This window comes from Natator depressus, chromosome 1, assembly GCF_965152275.1.
Source record: "Natator depressus isolate rNatDep1 chromosome 1, rNatDep2.hap1, whole genome shotgun sequence".
NCBI classification, from domain to species: domain Eukaryota; kingdom Metazoa; phylum Chordata; order Testudines; family Cheloniidae; genus Natator; species Natator depressus.
The window spans coordinates 302,893,534-302,913,728 of NC_134234.1; the positions used below are offsets into that span (position 1 = coordinate 302,893,534).

At 40.9% G+C, this 20,195-nt stretch overlaps 1 protein-coding gene across 4 annotated transcripts in view; it reads right to left on the reverse strand.

The window, feature by feature from the left end:
* Positions 1-20,195, reverse strand: part of ANKRD26 (ankyrin repeat domain containing 26) — a 196,762-nt gene that overhangs the window by 166,777 nt on the left and 9,790 nt on the right. For all 4 annotated transcript variants that reach the window (XM_074942299.1, XM_074942302.1, XM_074942300.1 and 1 more), the window contains exons 4-5: positions 10,549-10,655; positions 8,835-8,972 (exon numbers count right to left, since the gene is read on the reverse strand). In XM_074942299.1, the coding sequence (XP_074798400.1) occupies positions 8,835-8,972; positions 10,549-10,655 (245 nt within the window). The remainder of the gene's footprint in view (positions 1-8,834; positions 8,973-10,548; positions 10,656-20,195) is intronic.

Below are 20,195 nucleotides of genomic sequence, written 5' to 3' on the forward strand. Positions count from 1 at the left end.
ATTCATGGTGAGGTTTAAAAGGATAAAGAAAAGGAGTACTTGTGGCACCTTAGAGACTATCCAATTTATTTGAGCATAAGCTTTCGTGAGCTACAGCTCACTTCATCGGATGCATACTGTGGAAAGTATAGAAGATCTTTTATACACACAAAGCATGAAAAAATGGGTGTTTACCACTACAAAAGGTTTTCTCTCCCCCCACCCCACTCTCCTGCTGGTAATAGCTTATCTAAAGTGATCACTCTCCTTACAATGTGTATGATAATCAAGGTGGGCCATTTCCAGCACAAATCCAGGGTTTAACAAGAACGTCTGAGGAGGGCGGGGGGGCGTAGGAAAAAACAAGGGGAAATAGGTTACCTTGCATAATGACTTAGCCACTCCCAGTCTCTATTCAAGCCTAAGTTAATTGTATCCAATTTGCAAATGAATTCCAATTCAACAGTCTCTCGCTGGAGTCTGGTTTTGAAGTTTTTTTGTTGTAATATCGCAACTTTCATGTCTGTAATCGCGTGACCAGAGAGATTGAAGTGTTCTCCAACTGGTTTATGAATGTTATAATTCTTGACATCTGATTTGTGTCCATTTATTCTTTTACGTAGAGACTGTCCAGTTTGACCAATGTACATGGCAGAGGGGCATTGCGGGCACATGATGGCATAGATCACATTGGTGGATGTGCAGGTGAACGAGCCTCTGATAGTGTGGCTGATGTTATTAGGCCCTGTGATGGTGTCTCCTGAATAGATATGTGGGCACAGTTGGCAACGGGCTTTGTTGCAAGGATACATTCCTGGGTTAGTGGTTCTGTTGTGTGGTATGTGGTTGCTGGTGAGTATTTGCTTCAGGTTGGGGGGCTGTCTGTAGGCAAGGACTGGCCTGTCTCCCAAGATTTGTGAGAGTGTTGGGTCATCCTTCAGGATAGGTTGTAGATCCTTAATAATGCGTTGGAGGGGTTTTAGTTGGGGGCTGAAGGTGACGGCTAGTGGCGTTCTGTTATTTTCTTTGTTAGGCCTGTCCTGTCACGTACTACAGGACAGGCCTAACAAAGAAAATAACAGAACGCCACTAGCCGTCACCTTCAGCCCCCAACTAAAACCCCTCCAACGCATTATTAAGGATCTACAACCTATCCTGAAGGATGACCCAACACTCTCACAAATCTTGGGAGACAGGCCAGTCCTTGCCTACAGACAGCCCCCCAACCTGAAGCAAATACTCACCAGCAACCACATACCACACAACAGAACCACTAACCCAGGAATGTATCCTTGCAACAAAGCCCGTTGCCAACTGTGCCCACATATCTATTCAGGAGACACCATCACAGGGCCTAATAACATCAGCCACACTATCAGAGGCTCGTTCACCTGCACATCCACCAATGTGATCTATGCCATCATGTGCCCGCAATGCCCCTCTGCCATGTACATTGGTCAAACTGGACAGTCTCTACGTAAAAGAATAAATGGACACAAATCAGATGTCAAGAATTATAACATTCATAAACCAGTTGGAGAACACTTCAATCTCTCTGGTCACGCGATTACAGACATGAAAGTTGCGATATTACAACAAAAAAACTTCAAAACCAGACTCCAGCGAGAGACTGTTGAATTGGAATTCATTTGCAAATTGGATACAATTAACTTAGGCTTGAATAGAGACTGGGAGTGGCTAAGTCATTATGCAAGGTAACCTATTTCCCCTTGTTTTTTCCTACGCCCCCCCGCCCTCCTCAGACGTTCTTGTTAAACCCTGGATTTGTGCTGGAAATGGCCCACCTTGATTATCATACACATTGTAAGGAGAGTGATCACTTTAGATAAGCTATTACCAGCAGGAGAGTGGGGTGGGGGGAGAGAAAACCTTTTGTAGTGGTAAACACCCATTTTTTCATGCTTTGTGTGTATAAAAGATCTTCTGTACTTTCCACAGTATGCATCCGATGAAGTGAGCTGTAGCTCACGAAAGCTTATGCTCAAATAAATTGGTTAGTCTCTAAGGTGACACAAGTACTCCTTTTCTTTTTGCGAATACAGACTAACACGGCTGTTACTCTAAAACCTTTAAAAGGATAATGTACAATATTTCACTGTATTAGAGGCTATTGTTAAAATTTTAATTGTAAACTGTACCATTTTAAATATATATTTTAATAATCTAGATACCTAACCTGCAATCTGATCTGCACTGGCAGACCGTTAAACATGCATGGAGTTACACTGATGTCAATGCAGCTCCTCAAATACAGATCAAATTGCAGGATAATAATCTTGGTGTGATGGGATTTTCTTGGTGTGAGTTAATAGAGAATGTGGATAAAAATTTTCCAGAGCATGTAATTGATTTTTATTGGAATTTAGGCACTTTTGAAACCTTTAGGGAATTAAAGCATAAAGACTTTCTAATGTTTAAAAGAAAAAAAAGGTCAAACAAACCTAAACTATTTATTTAGGAAGTATTAACAGGTTTGCAAGTCTTTTCCATGTAAATATCAGAAACAATACAATAATCATTACAATAGTGAGCTTTTGTTTAAAGATATATTATACAGGAATGTAGTTATCAGTATCTCTATTTAACAGGGTGTTACCATATTACAGAGTATCATAACAACACCTATGACATGCTGTTCCTAATGACTATTAAATTGAGTGAAATCTCTGATGACACATATTTAACAGACCAGGCATGTCTACGAAATCCTAATATTTGAAAAAAATTACAGGGGGTGTTATGCAACTGAATAAATGTACTTGAATAAAAAGGTATACAAATATCTAAGTATCTATTTGTTCTCTATTTTGCTGGGTACATAATTGGTGTTAATTTTTCATAACAACCACCTCTCATATTTTTTGAACCATTCCTCTATGGTTGGACTATTTTTGTTTTTTCCAAGGAGAGGCTATCAGTAGCCAAGCAGCTACTACCAGATGAGAGCTTAATTCTTCATTTCCTTCAGTGTGATAATTTCCACAAGAATCTCCAGGAGGACTACCAAAGTATCATTTGGTAATAAATATCCAACAATATGTGATATTTGCTTACAGATTGCGTTCCAATATTCTCTAATGACTGGACATGTCCACAATATATACATAAAAATCTCCTCTTTCACCATAATTTATCCAACTTTATCCCAATCTCTCTATATTTTTTATCTGACTGGTGTGAGATAACACTGAAACAGTAATTCAAAGGAAATTTCTTTCATTGTGCTTCAGACTGAGGATGCTGATCCTCTTTTGCAGATCAAACCCCATTCCTCTGGGATAATTTGCCTACCCCAGTCCTTTTTCTAGTGTGTTATATATATACTTTTTTTTTCTTTTTTCTTTTAAAAGGAAAGCTGTCTGCAAAGATATAAATTAGGGCCATCAATTAATCGCAGTTAACTCATGCGATTAACTGAAAAAATAAATCGTGATTTAAAAAATTAATCGTGATTAATCACAGTTTTAATTGCATTGTTAAACAATAGAATACCAACTGAAATTTATTAAATTTTTGGATGTTTTTCTACATTTTCAAATATATTGACTTCAATTACAACACAGAATACAAAGTGTACACTGCTCACTTTATATTATTTTTGTTTACAAATATTTGCACTGTAAAAATGATAAAAGAAACCATATTTTTCAATTCACCTCATACAAGTACCGCAGTGCAATCTCTTTATCATGAAAGTGCAACTTACAAATGAAGGAGTTTTTTGGTTACATAACTGCACTCAAAAACAAAACAATGTAAAACTTTAGAGCCTACAAATCCACTGAGTCCTACTTCTCATTCAGCCAATCACTAAGACAAACAAGTTTGATTACATTTACAGGAGATAATGCTGCCCACTTCTTATTTACCTTTTCACCAGAAAGTGAGAACAGGCATTCTCATGGGACTTTTGTAGCTGGCATTACAAGGTATTTACATGCCAGATATGAGAAACGTTCATAGGCCCCTCCATGCTTCTGTCACCATTCCAGAGGACATACTTCCATGCTGATGACGGTCATTAAAAAAATAATGCATTAATTAAATTTGTGACTGAACTCTTTGGGGGAGAATTGTATGTCTCCAGCTCTATTTTACCTGAATTCTGCCATATATTTCATGTTACAGTAGTTTCAGATGATGACTCAGCACATGTTCATTTTAAGAACACTTTCGCTGCAGATTTGACAAAACGCAAAGAAGGTACCAATGTGAGATTTCTAAATATAGATACAGCACTCAACCCCAGGTTTAAGAATCTGAAGTGTCTTTCGATATCTGAGAGGGATGAGGTGTGGAGTATGCTTTCAGAAGTCTTAGAAGAGCAACACTCCGATGTGGAAACTATAGAACCCGAACCACTAAAAAAGAAAATCAACCTGCTGCTGGCGGCATCTGACTCAGATGATGAAAATGAACATGCATCAGTCCGCACTGCTTTTGATTGTTATCAAGCAGAACCTGTCATCAGCATGGACCCATGTCCTCTGGAATTGTGACTGAAGCATGAAGGCACATATGAATCTTTAGCCCATCTGGCATGTAAACATCTTGTGACACCAGCTACAACAGGGCCATGAGAACACCTGTTCTCACTTTCAGGTGACACTGTGAACAAGAAGCAGGCAGCATTATCTCCTGCAAATGTAAACAAACTTGTTTGTCTGAGCGACTGGCTGAACAAGAAATAGGACTGAGTGGACTTTGTGACAGTTTGCCCCCCTCTCCCCCCCTGCATGCCACCAGATGTGTTGGGATGCCACTGAGTCAGCCTATTCTGCCAGCCTGGGTCCCCTTTACCTGGTCTTGCTGGGCTAGGCTCACAAACCTCTTCCAGCCAAGCACACAGGCAGGGCCACACCCAGCTGCACAGAGAGACAGAGATCTGCTCTAGAAAGATTCAGCCTTAGGGACTTGCCCCAGCACTCTGGTGCCCACTCCCTTAATGGGGTACAAACCCAAAGGTTTTACGAAATTCGCCCTCTCCCTCAATGTGAAGGGAGATATGCACAACTGCTTCTCCCCACCCCGTCAGAAATTACATAAACTGGGTTATATTATAAACAAGAAATAAGTTTATTAACTACAATAGGTGAATTTTAAGTGGTAAAGAGATAGCAAACAGAACAAAGCAGATTACCAAGCAAATAAAACAAAGCACACAAACTAAGCTTGATGCACTAAAGAAACTGGTTACAAATAGTAATTCCTCACCCTAGATATTGTCTTAGGTAGAGTCCTTCACAGGCTACGTATCTTTCCAGCCTGGGTCAAGAAGTTCTATACATACACACACACACACACCCCTCATTCCAGTCCTTTTGTTTCCAGCCATTTTAAAGTATCTCTTTGGGCAGGGAGGTGGAGGAGAAATGAACTGAAGACCTTGATTGTTTTCCTCCCCCACCTTATATAGATTTCCATAAGGCAGGAATCCTTTGATTCCTCCACCTCCCAGTGGAAACGTTCAGCAGTCCAAGATGGAGTTTAGTATCAGGTGACCAGGTCACCTGACTCTGTAGTGTCACAGCGTCCATGAGTCAGTGGCAGTACGGAGCGTCCACAGGAAGGCCAAGCCTTTTCACAGTCCACTGTCCACACTGATGGGCCATCAGCCCTGTCTGGCTTTTCCATTGCTGTACCTGAAGTGTTAGCAGTGGGTGTCACCCAAAGTAGCATAGTTGATATACAGATACATAGTCAATATTCCTAACTTCAGATACAGAAATGATACAGGCATGCAAATTGGATAAACACATTCAGTAAATTATAACCTTTCCGATGATACCTTTCAAGACCCATCTAGCATAAAGTACATCTCAGTTATATCATATTCATAACATAAGCATATTTTGATAAAGAATATGGAGTGCAACGTCACAACCTTGTTGGCTCTGAAGTTTTACATTGTTTTATTTTTTAATGCAGGGGTTTTTTTGGTACATAATTCTACATTTGTAAGTTCAACTTTTATTATAAAGAGATTGCACTCAGTACTTGTATTAGGTGAATTGAAAAATACTATTTGTTTTGGTTTACAGTGCAATTATTTGTAATAAAAAATATAAAGTGAGCACTTTACACTTTGTATTCTGTGTTATAATTGACCACAGGACGACTATGAGCTGCCAATGTGATATGGCCATGAAAAAAGCTAATGTGGTCCTGGGATGCATCAGGCGAGGTATTTCCAGTAGAGATAAGGAGGTGTTAGTACCGTTATACAAGGCACTGGTGAGACCTCATCTGGAATACTGTGTGCAGTTCTGGTCTCCCATGTTTAAGAAGGATGAATTCAAACTGGAACAGGTACAGAGAAGGGCTACTAGGATGATCCGAGGAATGGAAAACCTGTCTTATGAAAGGAGACTTAAAGCGCTTGGCTTGTTTAGCCTAACCAAAAGAAGGCTGAGGGGAGATATGATTGCTCTCTATAAATATATCAGAGGGATCAATACCGGAGAGGGAGAGGAATTATTTAAGCTCAGTACCAATGTGGACACAAGAACAGATGGATATAAACTGGCCATTGGGAAGTTTAGACTTGAAATTAGACGAAGGTTTCTAACCATCAGAGGAGTGAAGTTCTAGAACAGCCTTCCAAGGGAAGCAGTGGGGGCAAAAGACCTATCTGGCTTCAAGATTAAACTCGTTAAGTTTATGGAGAAGATGGTATGATGGGATAACATGATTTTGGCAATTAATTGATCTTTAACTATTCATGGTAAATAGGCCCAATGGCCTGTGATGGGATGGGATCTGAGTTACTACAGAGAATTCTTTCCTGGGTATCTGGCTGGTGAATCTTGCCCACATGCTCAGGGTCCAGCTGACTGCCATATTTGCGGTCGGGAAGGAATTTTCCTCCAGGGCAGATTGGAAGAGGCCCTCGGGGTTTTTCGTCTTCCTCTGTAGCAAGGGGCACGGGTCACTTGCTGGAGGATTCTCTGCACCTTGAAGTCTTTAAACCATGATTTGAGGACTTCAATAGCTCAGACATAGGTGAGAGGTTTATTGCAGGAGTGGGTGGGTGAGATTTGGTGGCCTGCATTGTGCAGGAGGTAAGACTAGATGATCATAATGGTCCCTTCTGACCTTAATATCTATGAATCTATTAATTTGAAAATGTAGAAAACATCCAAAAATATTTAAATAAATGGTATTTTATTATTGTTTAATCGCGCGCTTAATTTTTTTAATCGCTTGACAGCCCTAATATAAATTAGCTATAATTTTTTTTTGTTTTTTAATTGACCAGATGCCACTATCCTTGGCAAAATGTTCATTTTGACTGGGTTTTTCTTCCCAAAAAAAGAAATTGCATGCTTTCACCAGCACTCCAGATCTTTTTCATTTGCTAAAGTAGTGGTTCGACATTTAAATCTTGGAGCTCTTCTAGGCTGTTTGAGATCTAAATTTCCAGGTATCTTATATAACTTGTTGCTCATGTGTACCAAAATGTTTTCTAAAGGAATGACTTTTCAGAATTTGGCAAATTTTTAGCTAGCATTTCAGATTTGGCATAATTTACTTTAAATCCAGATGCTTTTGCAAAGTCATGGATTGCTTCAGAAACTAATTTTAGGGAACTATGTGGTTTAGATAAATAAAATAACATTACATCATCTGCATATGAAGCTATTTTCTGATGTGCTCCTCAAGTTTAATTCTTAGGATAGATTTATTTATCCTTATTCTCTGTGCAAAAGTATCGATAGCCAGTGCAAAAGTAAAGGAAAAATCAGAAATCCCTGTTTAGTCCTTCTGTTCATCTGAAATGAGATTTAACCCCATTTTGTTGACATTTTGTAACAAATGTATGATCAGGAGGCTTAAAATGGAGTAATAATTTAGTCTCTGATATCTACACAGCAGGGATTTGTAAACCTGTTAAAACGTCAACGAATCTTTTTTTTCATTTAAAAAAAAACCTAAGTATTATCGTCTCAATGCCCTGAGGAATTCCTAACTCTGAAATGGCAAGAAACCCTACAAAACACTGGGAACTGAGGTCAGTACCGGCAGTAAATTCTACCTGGAGCAGCCAGATACCCCAGGGATCTTAGGAAGCCTGCAAGAGCCTCTGATAGGGGTAGATGATTAAAACTTTATGGACATATTTATTCTTTTCTAGGAAAATAGGAATTTCATACTAGATCAGACCAGTGTTTCAGTTCCCTGTCTCGGACAGTGGCCAGTTCTTGCAGACAACCATGGAATTGCCATCCTTAAGGAAATTTTCTTCCTAATACTCATCAGCTACTGGTTGGCTTATGTCCTGAAACATAACAATACAACCTTTTCAAATATTTATCTTTTCTAATCTATGCATGTTCTCATTCACGTCTAATCTTTTTTAATCTTACTAAGCTCTTGGCATCAATGATCTACTGTAGCAATGAGTTCTACAGGTTAATTATGTTAGTTGTTGAGGTTGAGAAGGAGAACTGACAGATGAAATCCAGATATAATGCTGAATGATTTAACTGCTCATTTCCTCGCTTTTTAGGTTTTGTATTGCACAATATGCAGTCTAGCAACTTAAATGCCAATTTAACAAAAAAAATTTTGTGGGGGACTCTGAAAAATTTTAAATAGATACATATCAATACTGTATGTTCGATCAACATGGAACTTTCAACTGTCTTTTGACAAGTTATCATGCCAAATTTGAAGACTAAACTCAATCTCTAAGGTGTGAAATAGAGGAATTCTTTTTCAAATTTGAAATTAAAATTTCAATACTTCGTTGAACTATGGAGTTGCTACCAAGGACTCCATCATCAAATCTGTAGTTCTGACTTTACAGTTTTGAAAGAGGTGTAAACACTTACCCAGAGTATCCACCAATAAGAGCATAGTCCTCAGATGTCCATCCATTTATATCTTTATGGGAAACATCAGCACCATACTGAAGGAGAACTTTTATTAAACTAAGCTCTCCTCCAGAGGCAGCAATCATGAGAGGTGTTCTAAAACAACCACAAGATGACATTTAACATATCAATTTATATGATCTTTCATCTTCATTTTTTTAATCCCTAATTGTTCTCAAAACATAATTAATCTCTTTCTTCCTAGCGCAAGTTAAACAAAATCCAAACAAGACACCCAAAAAATTCAGACTCAAGTGAAAACAGAAGAGAAAATAAACTACTGCACTCAGTCTTCTTACAAGTTAGTATAACACTAACAATATAGAAGGTATGTTTGAATTAGGGAATTTTTCAAAAAATTCTCACCTGTACTAACACTAATTCAACTCACTAGTAGGCCTCCCACCAGTCTGGTATTACCAGTGGGAATTCTTTCCTAAAAGTCTCTTTATAGAAAAAGAATGGCTGCAGAAGTCAGTGGAAGAGGACTTATTAGATGATGAACCCAAGATAAGAACGGTAGTTCAGTTTTCAGAAGTCACTATGAAAGGAGTTTGCATACTTAGCTGTTTAATTAACAACATTTATAGCGCTCTCCCATACCCGTAATCAAGCAGATTGTAAGAATATTAAGGGGACGTGTTATAGCCAAAGCATTTTTGAATGTGCAATGAAACAGATATAGGAACTGAAATTTCACCAAGGAAAAATCTTTCTTCACTCATACTCAATATGGCTTCCAAGTAGACTACTTTCTGACAAGGAACCAAGACGCGCTTCTTTTTAATCACACAGACATACACTTCTTACATGGCATGTATTCTGCAAACTGCAGACTCCTTCTGTATTTATTACTGCACAGGCACAAATAAAAAGGCAGCCAATCCACAGAAATATAATTTCTCAGAGAGGATTTACTCTCTTTTGCACTTGAAGTGAGATATAATCAATCACAAGTCTGATGTTAGGGAGACCTGCCAGCAGCAAAATATACATGATTTTGCACTAGCAAATTAAATCCATATTGGGAAGATGATCACCTGTGAGCTGTACGTGCTAGGATCTTTCCTTCTACTAAGTCTTCATTAGGATACCACGACATGTATCAAGGGCACACAACAGCAAGCTGTTAAAGAACGGAAGTTGCTGCAAGAATGAAGTCCTGCTCTCCTAGGCCTTACTATGCAGTAAAATAACTCCTAACCATCCAGAATTGGGGTTTCTTCCACTTGCTTGAAAAAGGAAGCATCTAAGATAAGTGTCAATTAATCCCCTGATCAGAATTTGGTATAATCTGAATTCCTTATTCATGCAATCACCTTCTGCTAAAAATAAACCTCGCTGGGCTAATTAATACAAAATTGGAGGATTAAACATCTTAAAATGTATTTGTAATGGTTATTCACGACCATGGTTATTCTCAAAAGTAGACATCTAGCAAGAATAGTCCAGATTTTGCTTAGATGGCATAGGCTTTCTTACAACACAGCACTTCCCTCATGCAGATTGCAGGCTTCAACGTACCTTTTTACACACATCTTTCTTTGATCTGCACTTTGTCAAGATCAGCTACGCCAGAGGACCTGCCTCTGTATTACTTTTGTAGCATCCACCATTTGGGGCTACTGCTTATTTCGTAGATTAGTCAATAATAGTTTGACCTATACTTTACCTTTTAGACTTGTCTCTAGCATGTACATCAGCTCCTTTTCTAAGAAGAAACTCTACCATCTCTTGGTGATTTTCAGTTATAGCAATAGTAAGCGGTGTATACCCCTCCTATGGAATAAAGATAAATTATTTTTCCCGTAGATATATTGTGCACATGCACACACTCCTACTTTCTATTTAAAATAAAAGTTAAATTTAATATGATTAATAACTAAAAAGAGACAATGTGGGTGAGGTAAAATCTTTTCTTTGTGAAAGAAACAAGCTTTTGAGCTACAAAGAGCTCTTTGGCTGGTGAAACAGACAACCTTCAGAAGAGATCTGTGTAGCTCAAAAGCCTGTCTCTTTCACCAACAGAAGTTGATCCAATAAAAGATATTATCTCACCCACCTTGTCTCTAATATCCTGGGACCAACACAGCTAAAACACCACTGCTAATAATTGAAGGATTTTTTAAAAAATAGAATGTTGCAATCATAAAATCTGCTAACACAACACTGTACACTGAAATAAAACAATATTTATCTATACAACACACATAGCACAGGCCAGAGTGGCACAAGATTCCCATACTGATCCACTAAAGTTCCTCATCCTTGATAGTAGGGTAAAGCTAGTAGGCAGGTTCACTTTCCAGGCTGATCTAATTCATATATGTGGTGAGACTGCCAACAAAATAACAGTGCCAGGTTTTATGATATGTATACTTTCCACTTAAAGCTTGACAGAGACCAAAAATTAAATTTCACATACACCATTGCACAGTAGTAACGTAACACATTTGATCGCTAAAATCGTATTCACAGTAGTGAAAAAAGTCTATTTTAAAATGTTGAATTCTGAGGAACTTTACACAACACAGAAGCTACAAATCCTAAATTTCTATACTACTTTAGAATGTACTGACATCAGAATAGCAAGACACTAATCTTTACATAACTTAATTCTTGAGACAAGCATCCCTGTCCCAGTTCCAATCACCTATCGCTAACTTTGACCAAGTACGATATGATAGAATAATTGGTTTGCAAGTTGCTGCATATAACCTCATGCTCAGACATTTTATTTTATTTTTTATGCCAAATTCAGTTTACAGTATCTTGCTGAAGCTTGTATTTTCCTCAATGACACCACAGACAGAGAAACTGAGGAAAGATTAAGTTCTTATTTTGCAATTTCAAGATTTAATAGGTGCCCTCTTTTATTCAGAAGAGTAGTCAGCTTGTTTCCTTATTTACACTGCTATTACAGAGCTATAACTCCATCAATTTCAATGGATTTACTCCAGATTTACAACAGTTTAAATTAGAGCAGACAGTTAGTCCAATGAACTCTAAACATGAACCATCTGAAAGATGTATATATTCATTTTGTTTCTTTTTACTGGATATTAATAAAAACTCTAAAAATATTAAAAACACCTTTATTATATTATGATAGTACCCAAATGCCCCAACACTGGATGTTTTATAAACACAATGGTAGACATAGTCCATGCTTCTGAAAATTACAACCTAGGATAAAACAAGACACAGCCAGTAATGAACAATGGGGGGGGGGGGGGGGAGAAATAACTATTACTGTATAGCAGTATAAAAATTAACAAGGCCCCAGTTTGATAGTTCCATATAATTTAACTTTTTTTGTTTTTGATTTTATTTAAAAAAAAATGATCATTTAAATTTTTTTCTACCAAATCATAACACCTGGCGCTCACTTAACATTTCCCACTTCTATCCCCATAAAAGTGACCTGGACTTGCTTATTATGTTTATACTATTTGTTGGTCTAGCTAGAACATGGAAAAATGATCTGCAACTGCCTCTATACCAAACATACTTGTTTCCTTTCATGAAAAGAAACTAACAAACTATCCCCACAACTCCTTTAGGCAATGTACATAAAGCCCTATTTCCTCTGGACTGCCTTCGGCACTGAGGCTTAAGAGCTCTCCCATCCCCTCTACTACTGTTCAGGGTTAGGGATGGGTCCTGGCAGCTATCACATACCAGCAGAGGAAAAGGTTCTTTGATTAATATGCAGCATATACTTTGATAACTCTGCAATTCAGAATGGCAAAAAGGGCTACTGACGACAGTCCATAAATTACACCCTCTCCACTATTCCTCCCCTCTCCACTGTAACATCAGCCTCACCAGACAGTCAATCTCCCAACCTCATAAAGCAGATTACAGTCTGGAACTGCTGATATCATCAAAGTTCCTGAGGTTGTAAAGACAGCACCTTTTAGCTGCTGAAAGGGGAGGGGGGCTGCTGGGGCCATGTGCCCCCAAGGATATGGCTCTGTGGAAGGACCACAAAAGCAGAGGTCTCAGTTGTTAGGCCACGTGTATACTGCAAACTTTCAGCAGCACAGCTACATCAGTTAGTGCTGTGACCCCAGACTGAAGTAACTTTGCAGGCAAAAGCTTCAAGTGTAGACACAGTTATACCAGCAGAACTGTGCTTTTGCCAATACAGCTTATTTTGCTCGAGGAGGGAAAAGAAGCACAACTTTGCTGGCATAATGTGTGTCCACACTAGCAGCCCTTTGCCAATATAGTGTACCAGCAAAGCTTTCCTAGCATGGTGTTACTTCTTTACCCTGTTCCCTGGTGCTGGGGGGCAGGAGAGCTGGGAAGTCATGCATGCTAGAAAGAGAGAGACACTCTGTCCCTCTTGCTTGCTTTGCAGCACTCTTGGTGTGGAGAGGCAGGGCTTTGAGGTGTTTCTAAAGAGGTAGGCATGGGGCAGTCTCTGTTCCCTCAGGCAGAGCAGAATGTAGCAGCCTGTCTGCTCAGTGAATTGTTCCCATTGTTCTTAGTGAATTCCCCCAGGAGTATAAAACAGGTGTAAAAATTTTAAGGCTCCTTTACATTGCCAGAGTGGTATAAAGGAGCGTTATTGTAAAGGACAGTATGGCCTTATAAATGCTTATGGTGCTTTTGTGATTAGAACTAGTATAAATTTTTGGACTGAAAAACTGATGACCTGTTTGCTACTGACCTTTTTGGTGGTGGTCAGTAGCCAGTATAAATTGTGAGTTTGAGTCCCCAGCCCTCACTTTCTCTTCAGTTGCCTATGATTTAACACTGAGCATATGGCTGCATATATTTGTTGACTAACAACATGAAGGGTGAATACTAGCTACATTACTAATACACAGAGGGGGGTTGGTGACTTCCTTCAGTGCTCCCCACTCCCATTCTCCATCCATTGTATTGTAGTTTAAATAAATTGCCAAAATAATTGACGAAAAATATGCAGAATTTTAAAACATTGTGCACAGAATTTTTAATTATTTGGTGCAGAACTCCTCCAGGAGCAAAAGGCATACTACTAGATGGAGATGGTAAAATTGTTAATAATGAGGCAGAAAGTGTTCAATAAATATTTCTGTTCTATATTTGAAAAGAAGCAGGATGATGTATTTGTATCACATGAGGCTAATGAACTGCTTTCCAGTCCATCAGCAGGCACTAACAACTTGCACCCAAGAGTCCTAAAAGAGTTGACTCAGGAGATCTATGTCCCAGGGAAATTCCAGAAGACTGGAAGAGTACTAACGCTGTGCCAATATTCAGACAGTGCAAGCGGTATGACCTGGGTAACTATAAGCCAGTAAGCCTGACATCAATCCCAGACCAAAAAAAAAAAATGGAAATGCTTATATGGGATTCAGTTGCTAAGGAATTAAAGAACAGGAATATAATGAATTCCAATCAACATGTTTTATGGAAAATAAGTCTTGTCAAATTTCATTCTATGATGACATTATAAATGTGATTGATCAAGACAAAGGGTTTGCAGCCACAGTTCAGTCTCCTTTGGCTGAAGATGCACATCCACAGTTCGTCTATTAGAGTCATAGTTTAAGAATACTCCTGGATTCCTCGCTGATGCTAAGCTCTCACATAGCAGCAGCTTTGAGTAATGCTTTCTGCGCTCTCCACATGGCTAGGAGACTCTATCCCATCCTAGCAGACAATGTTTTGGCCTCAGTTATCCATACTTTTGTTACTCCTCAGCTGGACTATAGCAACATGATATACTGGGGCACGAAGACTTCAGCATTTTGAAAATTCCATCTAGTACAGAATGCTGGAGTGCACCTCCTCGGCAACAAAGGCTATCATGAAGACATCACAGCTCTCTTCCACTCTTTACGCTGGCTTCCCATAGAATTTCAAATCAAGTTTAAGGTGTCAACCTTATTTTCAGGGAGCTCAGTGGCCTAGACCCAGGATATCTAAAACATTTCCATCATTCCAAAACAAAGACATTGGTCAATAACTCTGATCCTCAAGCACAATGGAACTCTCTACAATAAGGGTAGAGCTTGTCTGTGTAGTAGACAGAACTCTCGGTGGGGCTAGTCCCACACTGTCGAATGAACTCCCCCAGGAACTAAGAACCATCACAAACCTCACCACTTTCTGCTAAAATTGCAAGGCTCATTTCTTTGATCTTGCCTTCTCTAACATAAACACATAGCAACAGGTATGTTTAATAAAAAACAAAACTTAAAAAACTGCCAAAACAAGACACTCTGCTGCTATCCCTGGGGAGGATGAGACACCAAACACGTCTCACGTGTAGTCACATTGCTTAATGCACTACTAGAAGATGCTGGTGATGAGTGCAGTATAAGGACCTCTATGGAAGAGAATATAATGTACTTCGACTTATTTCCACACAACATTCTGATTAAAGAATTAGAGCTATAACATACCAATTAAGCATACATTAAATGGATTAAGAAATGGTTAATTGACAGGTCTCAAATCGTTGTTGTCAGTGGAGAGTCATCAATGAATATGGGTGCTTTTAGTGGGGTTCTGCAAGGATACAGACTACGCCCAATGCTACTCAACATTTTCACCAACGATAAGTAAATATAAAGACACTGCTGATAAAATTTGTGGATGACAAAGATTGGCAGAGAGGTAAATAGTGATGAGGACAAAGCAGTCCTACAAAGCAATCTGGATTCAAACAAAATACATTTTAATACATCTAAAAACAAAGAATTCAGACAACTTACCGAATGGGGGACTGAATCCCGGAAAGCAATGATTCTGAAAAGGGTTTAGTGACCACAGAATCAGAGAAATGTACAGCCTGAAGGGATCTTAAGAGATCATCTAGTCCAGTCCCCGGCGCAGGACCAAGTATATCTAAACCATCCCTGACGTGCTTTTCTAAGGGTACGTCTACAGTACAAAATTATTTCGAAATTATTCTATTTGAATTTTTGGAAGCAATTTTATACATTCAGCCTTGCGTGTCCCCACTAAAGCACGTGAATTCAGCGGAGTGAGTCCACAGTAACGAGGCTAGCATCGAATGTCGGAGCGGTGCACTGTGGGTAGCTATCCCACAGTTCCTGCAGTCCCCGCCGCCCATTGGAATTCTGTGTTAAGCTCCCAGTGCATGATGGGGAAAAAAACATTCTCACGGGTGTTTCTGGGTGTCTGTCATCAGTCGCTCCTCTCCTCATGAAAGTTATGGCAGACAATTGTTTCGTGCCTTTTTGGCATGCAGACGCCATACTGCTTTCAGCAGACGGTGCAGTAGGGTCTGCATGCTCCTGGTACTATGAATCCACCTCGCATTTCCTCTCGTCTTTCTATGTAACCTCTATAAGTATCTACTCTTTCTCTTCTTCATTGACCGCTTCCGCTGCCAACTCTGCTAGGCCATCGTGAACTGAGCAGCACAGCTTCCGCCCCCAACTCAGCTCTCCCACTCTTGCTGCGTTACCGAGCTTCTCCATGTTCCCGCCTTCGTGCTCACCTCACGGAGCTCCCGCCTCCGTGAAAGCTACAGAAGACAACCACTTCCCGCCTTTTTTCAGCTATCATGAACCGAACAGCACCTCTTCCGCTGCCACTCTGCTCTCCTACGTTTCACGCCCTTTTTCCAGGATTACCCATGCAGGTGCCATAGTGTGGCAAGCATGGAGCCCGCTCAGATCTCCGCTGTAGTTTTGACCATTGTAAATACCTCGCACATTATCCAGCAGTATGTGCAGTACCTGCAAAACCGGGCGAGGAAGTAATGACAGCACTATTACTATACTGATGAAGACATGGACGCAGACGTTCCTAGAAGCATGGCATGTGGCGACTGGGAGATCATGGTGGCATTGGGCCAGGTTCATGCCGTGGAATGCTGATTTTGGGCCCGGGAAACAAGCACAGACTGATGGGACTGCATAGTGTTGCAGGTATGGGATGATTCACAGTGGCTGCGAAACTTTCATATGCGTAGGGTCACTTCCATGGAACTTTGTGACTTGCTGTCCCCTGCCCTGAAGCGCAAAGACACCAAAATGACAGCAGCCCTCACAGCTGAGAAGCAAGTGGCGATAGCCCTGTGGAAGCTTGCAACGCCCGACAGCAACCTGTCATTCGGGAATCAGTTTAGAGTGGGCAAATCTACTGTGGGGGTTGCTGTGCTGCAAGTAGCCAACGCAATCATTGACCAGCTGCTATCAAGGGTAGTGACTTTGGGAAATGTGCAGACCATTGTGGATGGCTTTAATGAAATGGGGTTCCCTAACTGCGGCGGGGCGATAGACGGAACACATATCCCTATCTTGGCCCCGGAACAGCAGGGCGGCCAGTATGTAAACCGCAAAGGGTACTTTTTAATGGTGCTGCAAGCACTGGTGGATCACAAGGGACGTTTCACCGACATCAACGTGGGATGGCTGGGAAAGGTGCATGACACTCACATCTTCAGAAACTCTGATCTGTTTGAACAGCTGCAGGAAGGGACTTACTTCCCACACCAGAAAATTACTATTGGGGATGTTGAAATGCCTATAGTTATCCTCGGTGACCCAGCCTACCCCTTAATGCCATGGCTCATGAAGCCGTACACAGGTATCCTGGACAGTAGTAAGGAGCAGTTCAACTATAGGCTGAGCAAGTGTAGAATGGTGGTAGAATGTGCTTTCGGACTTTTGAAAGCACACTGGCACAGTTTACTGATTCAGTTAGATCTCAGCACAACCAATATTCCAACTGTAATTGCTGCTTGTTGTGTGCTCCACAATATCTGTGAGAGTAAGGGGGAAGACGTTTATGGCAGGGTGGGAGGTTGAGGCAACTCGTCTGGCGGCCAATTTCACACAGCCAGACAACAGGGCCATTAGAAGAGAGCAGCAGGGAGCGCTGTGCACCAGAGAAGCTTTGAAAGACAGTTTCATGACTGGCCAGGGTACGGTGTAACAGTTGTGTGTTTCTCTTGAAGTTACCCGCCCCATATATATATATATTATATATATAAAGGAAATAAAGTCACAATTGTTTAAAAACCATTCTTTTTTATTTGTTGCACAACACACAGAGAAATCAGAAGGTAGCCGGTGGGGGGGGGGGGGGGGGGGGAGAGGGTATTGGGTTAGGGGGGTGGAGGAGGAGGGAAGGACAAGTCCAGAAACCAAGTCAAAAATTTCGGAAATGCCAGCTTCGTGGTGGGGTAGTGGTGGCGTCACTCCCCATAATTGCATGCAACTCACGGTAGAAGCGGCATGTATGGGGCTGTGACCCAGAGCGCCCATTCGCCTTCCTGGCTTTTTGGTACGCTTGCCTGAGCTCCTTGATTTTTGTACGACACTGCTCTGTGTCCCTGGAGTAGCCTCTTTCCGTCATGGCCCTGGAGACTTTGGCGTACGTATTTGCATTTCTTTTTTTGGAATGCAGTTCTGCCATAACAGATTCGTCTCCTCAACATGCGATGAGATCCAGTACCTCCCATTCGGACCATGCTGGAGCTCGTCTGCGAATCTGGGACTGCGTGGGCTCTTGTGATAGTGGACTCTGCATGGTCGCCTTTGATGGTGGACTGTGCTGATGGTGACCAAACAGAAAATGAAATTCAAAAGTTCTTGGGGCTTTTCTGCCTACCTGGCTAGTGCATCAGAGTTGAGAGTGTTGTCCAGCGCGGACACAACGGAGCATTCTGGGATAACTCCTGAAGGCCAATAACGTCGAATTGCGTCCACAGTACCTGTAACCTGGAACTGCGATCTCGATTTTAGCGCTACTCCACTTGCCGAGGTGGAGTACATAAATCAGATTAAAGAGCCCTTTAAATAGAAAAAACCGGTTTGGTCGTGTGGACGGAATCAGTTTTATTTCGAATTAACTCAACTAATTCCAAAATAACCGCCTACAGTAGACCAGGCCTAACTCACTCTTACAAACTTCCAATGACAGGGATTCCACAACCTTCCTTGATAACATATTCTAGTGCTTAGCTATCCTTATATTTAGAAAGTTTTCCTTAATATCTTACCTGAATCTCCCCTGCCATAGATTAAACCCATTATATCTTGTCCTACCATAAGTGGACATGGAGAACAATTGATCACCATACTCTTTATTACAGTCCTTAACATATCTGAAGACTTGTCAGGTCCCTCCCCAGTCTTCTTTTCTCAAGGACTAAACTTTTAAACCTTATCTCAGAGATTAGGTTTTTTAAACTTTTTATCATTTTTGTACCTCTCCTCTGGACTCTCTCCAATTTCTACACATCTTTTTAAAAAAGTGTGGTGCCCAAAACTGGCCACACCACTCCAGTGCTGAGTAGAGGCCCCACCAGTGCCGAGTAGAGCTGAACAATTACCTCCCATATCTGACCTACAACACGCCTGTTAATGAACCCCAGAATTACGTTTGCCTTTTTCGCCACTGCATGATACTATTGGCTCGTATTCAATTTGTGATCTGCTCTAACCTGCACATCCTTTTCTGTAGTACTGTCACCTACCCAGTTATTCCCCATTTGATCTTTCCTTCCTGTGATGAAGTGGGAAGTTTCCCTTATTATGTTGTATGTGAGCCTATGTGAGTCTTACTGTTTTGCATGAATGCTGTGTGCACCTCAGTTTCCCTGTATATTGCACCAATGTCTAGGTGGTGCATAGCTACCCCTTCGTAACCTGTGACCCAGGAGGGGGATGCGACCAGGTGACTCTTGGCCCGGGGAGGAGCAATGGGAAGGGTAGGAGCCAGGCAACTGGAAGTGAGTCAGTCTCGGCTGGCGTGGGGCGCAGGGGGAGGGCCAGACCCCTGGCTCTGGACTCCCTTCCCCTCAAGATGGACTTGGCTGAAAGTCACTTATTTCTGTGCTAACAAGTTCTGGCCTACACTGTGTTCCTGTCGACTAATAAACCTTCTGTTTTACCGGCTGGCTGAGAGTCACATTTGACTGCAGAGTTGGGGTGCAGGGCCCTCTGGCTTCCCCAGGAGCTCCACTCGGATGGACTCACTGTGGGAAGCGCACGGTGTGGAAGGGGATGCTGAATGCTCCGAGGTCAGACCCAGGAAGGTCGAAGCTGTGTGCACTTCTTGCCCTGGAGACAGTATGCTCAGAGAGAGGAGGCATGCTCCCCAAAGTCCTGACTGGCTTCATATGGAGTAGTTCCAGAGCATTGACCTGGTGACTCCATGACACTTCCTAAGTGTAGTACTTTTGACTTGTCTTCACTGAATTTCATCTTGTTGATTTCAGACCAATTTTCCAGTTTGTCAAGGTCATCTTGAATTCTAACTCTGTCACCAAAAGCTTGCAATCCCTCCCAGGGTGGTGTTATCCACAAATGTTATAAATGTATTCTACACTTCATTATC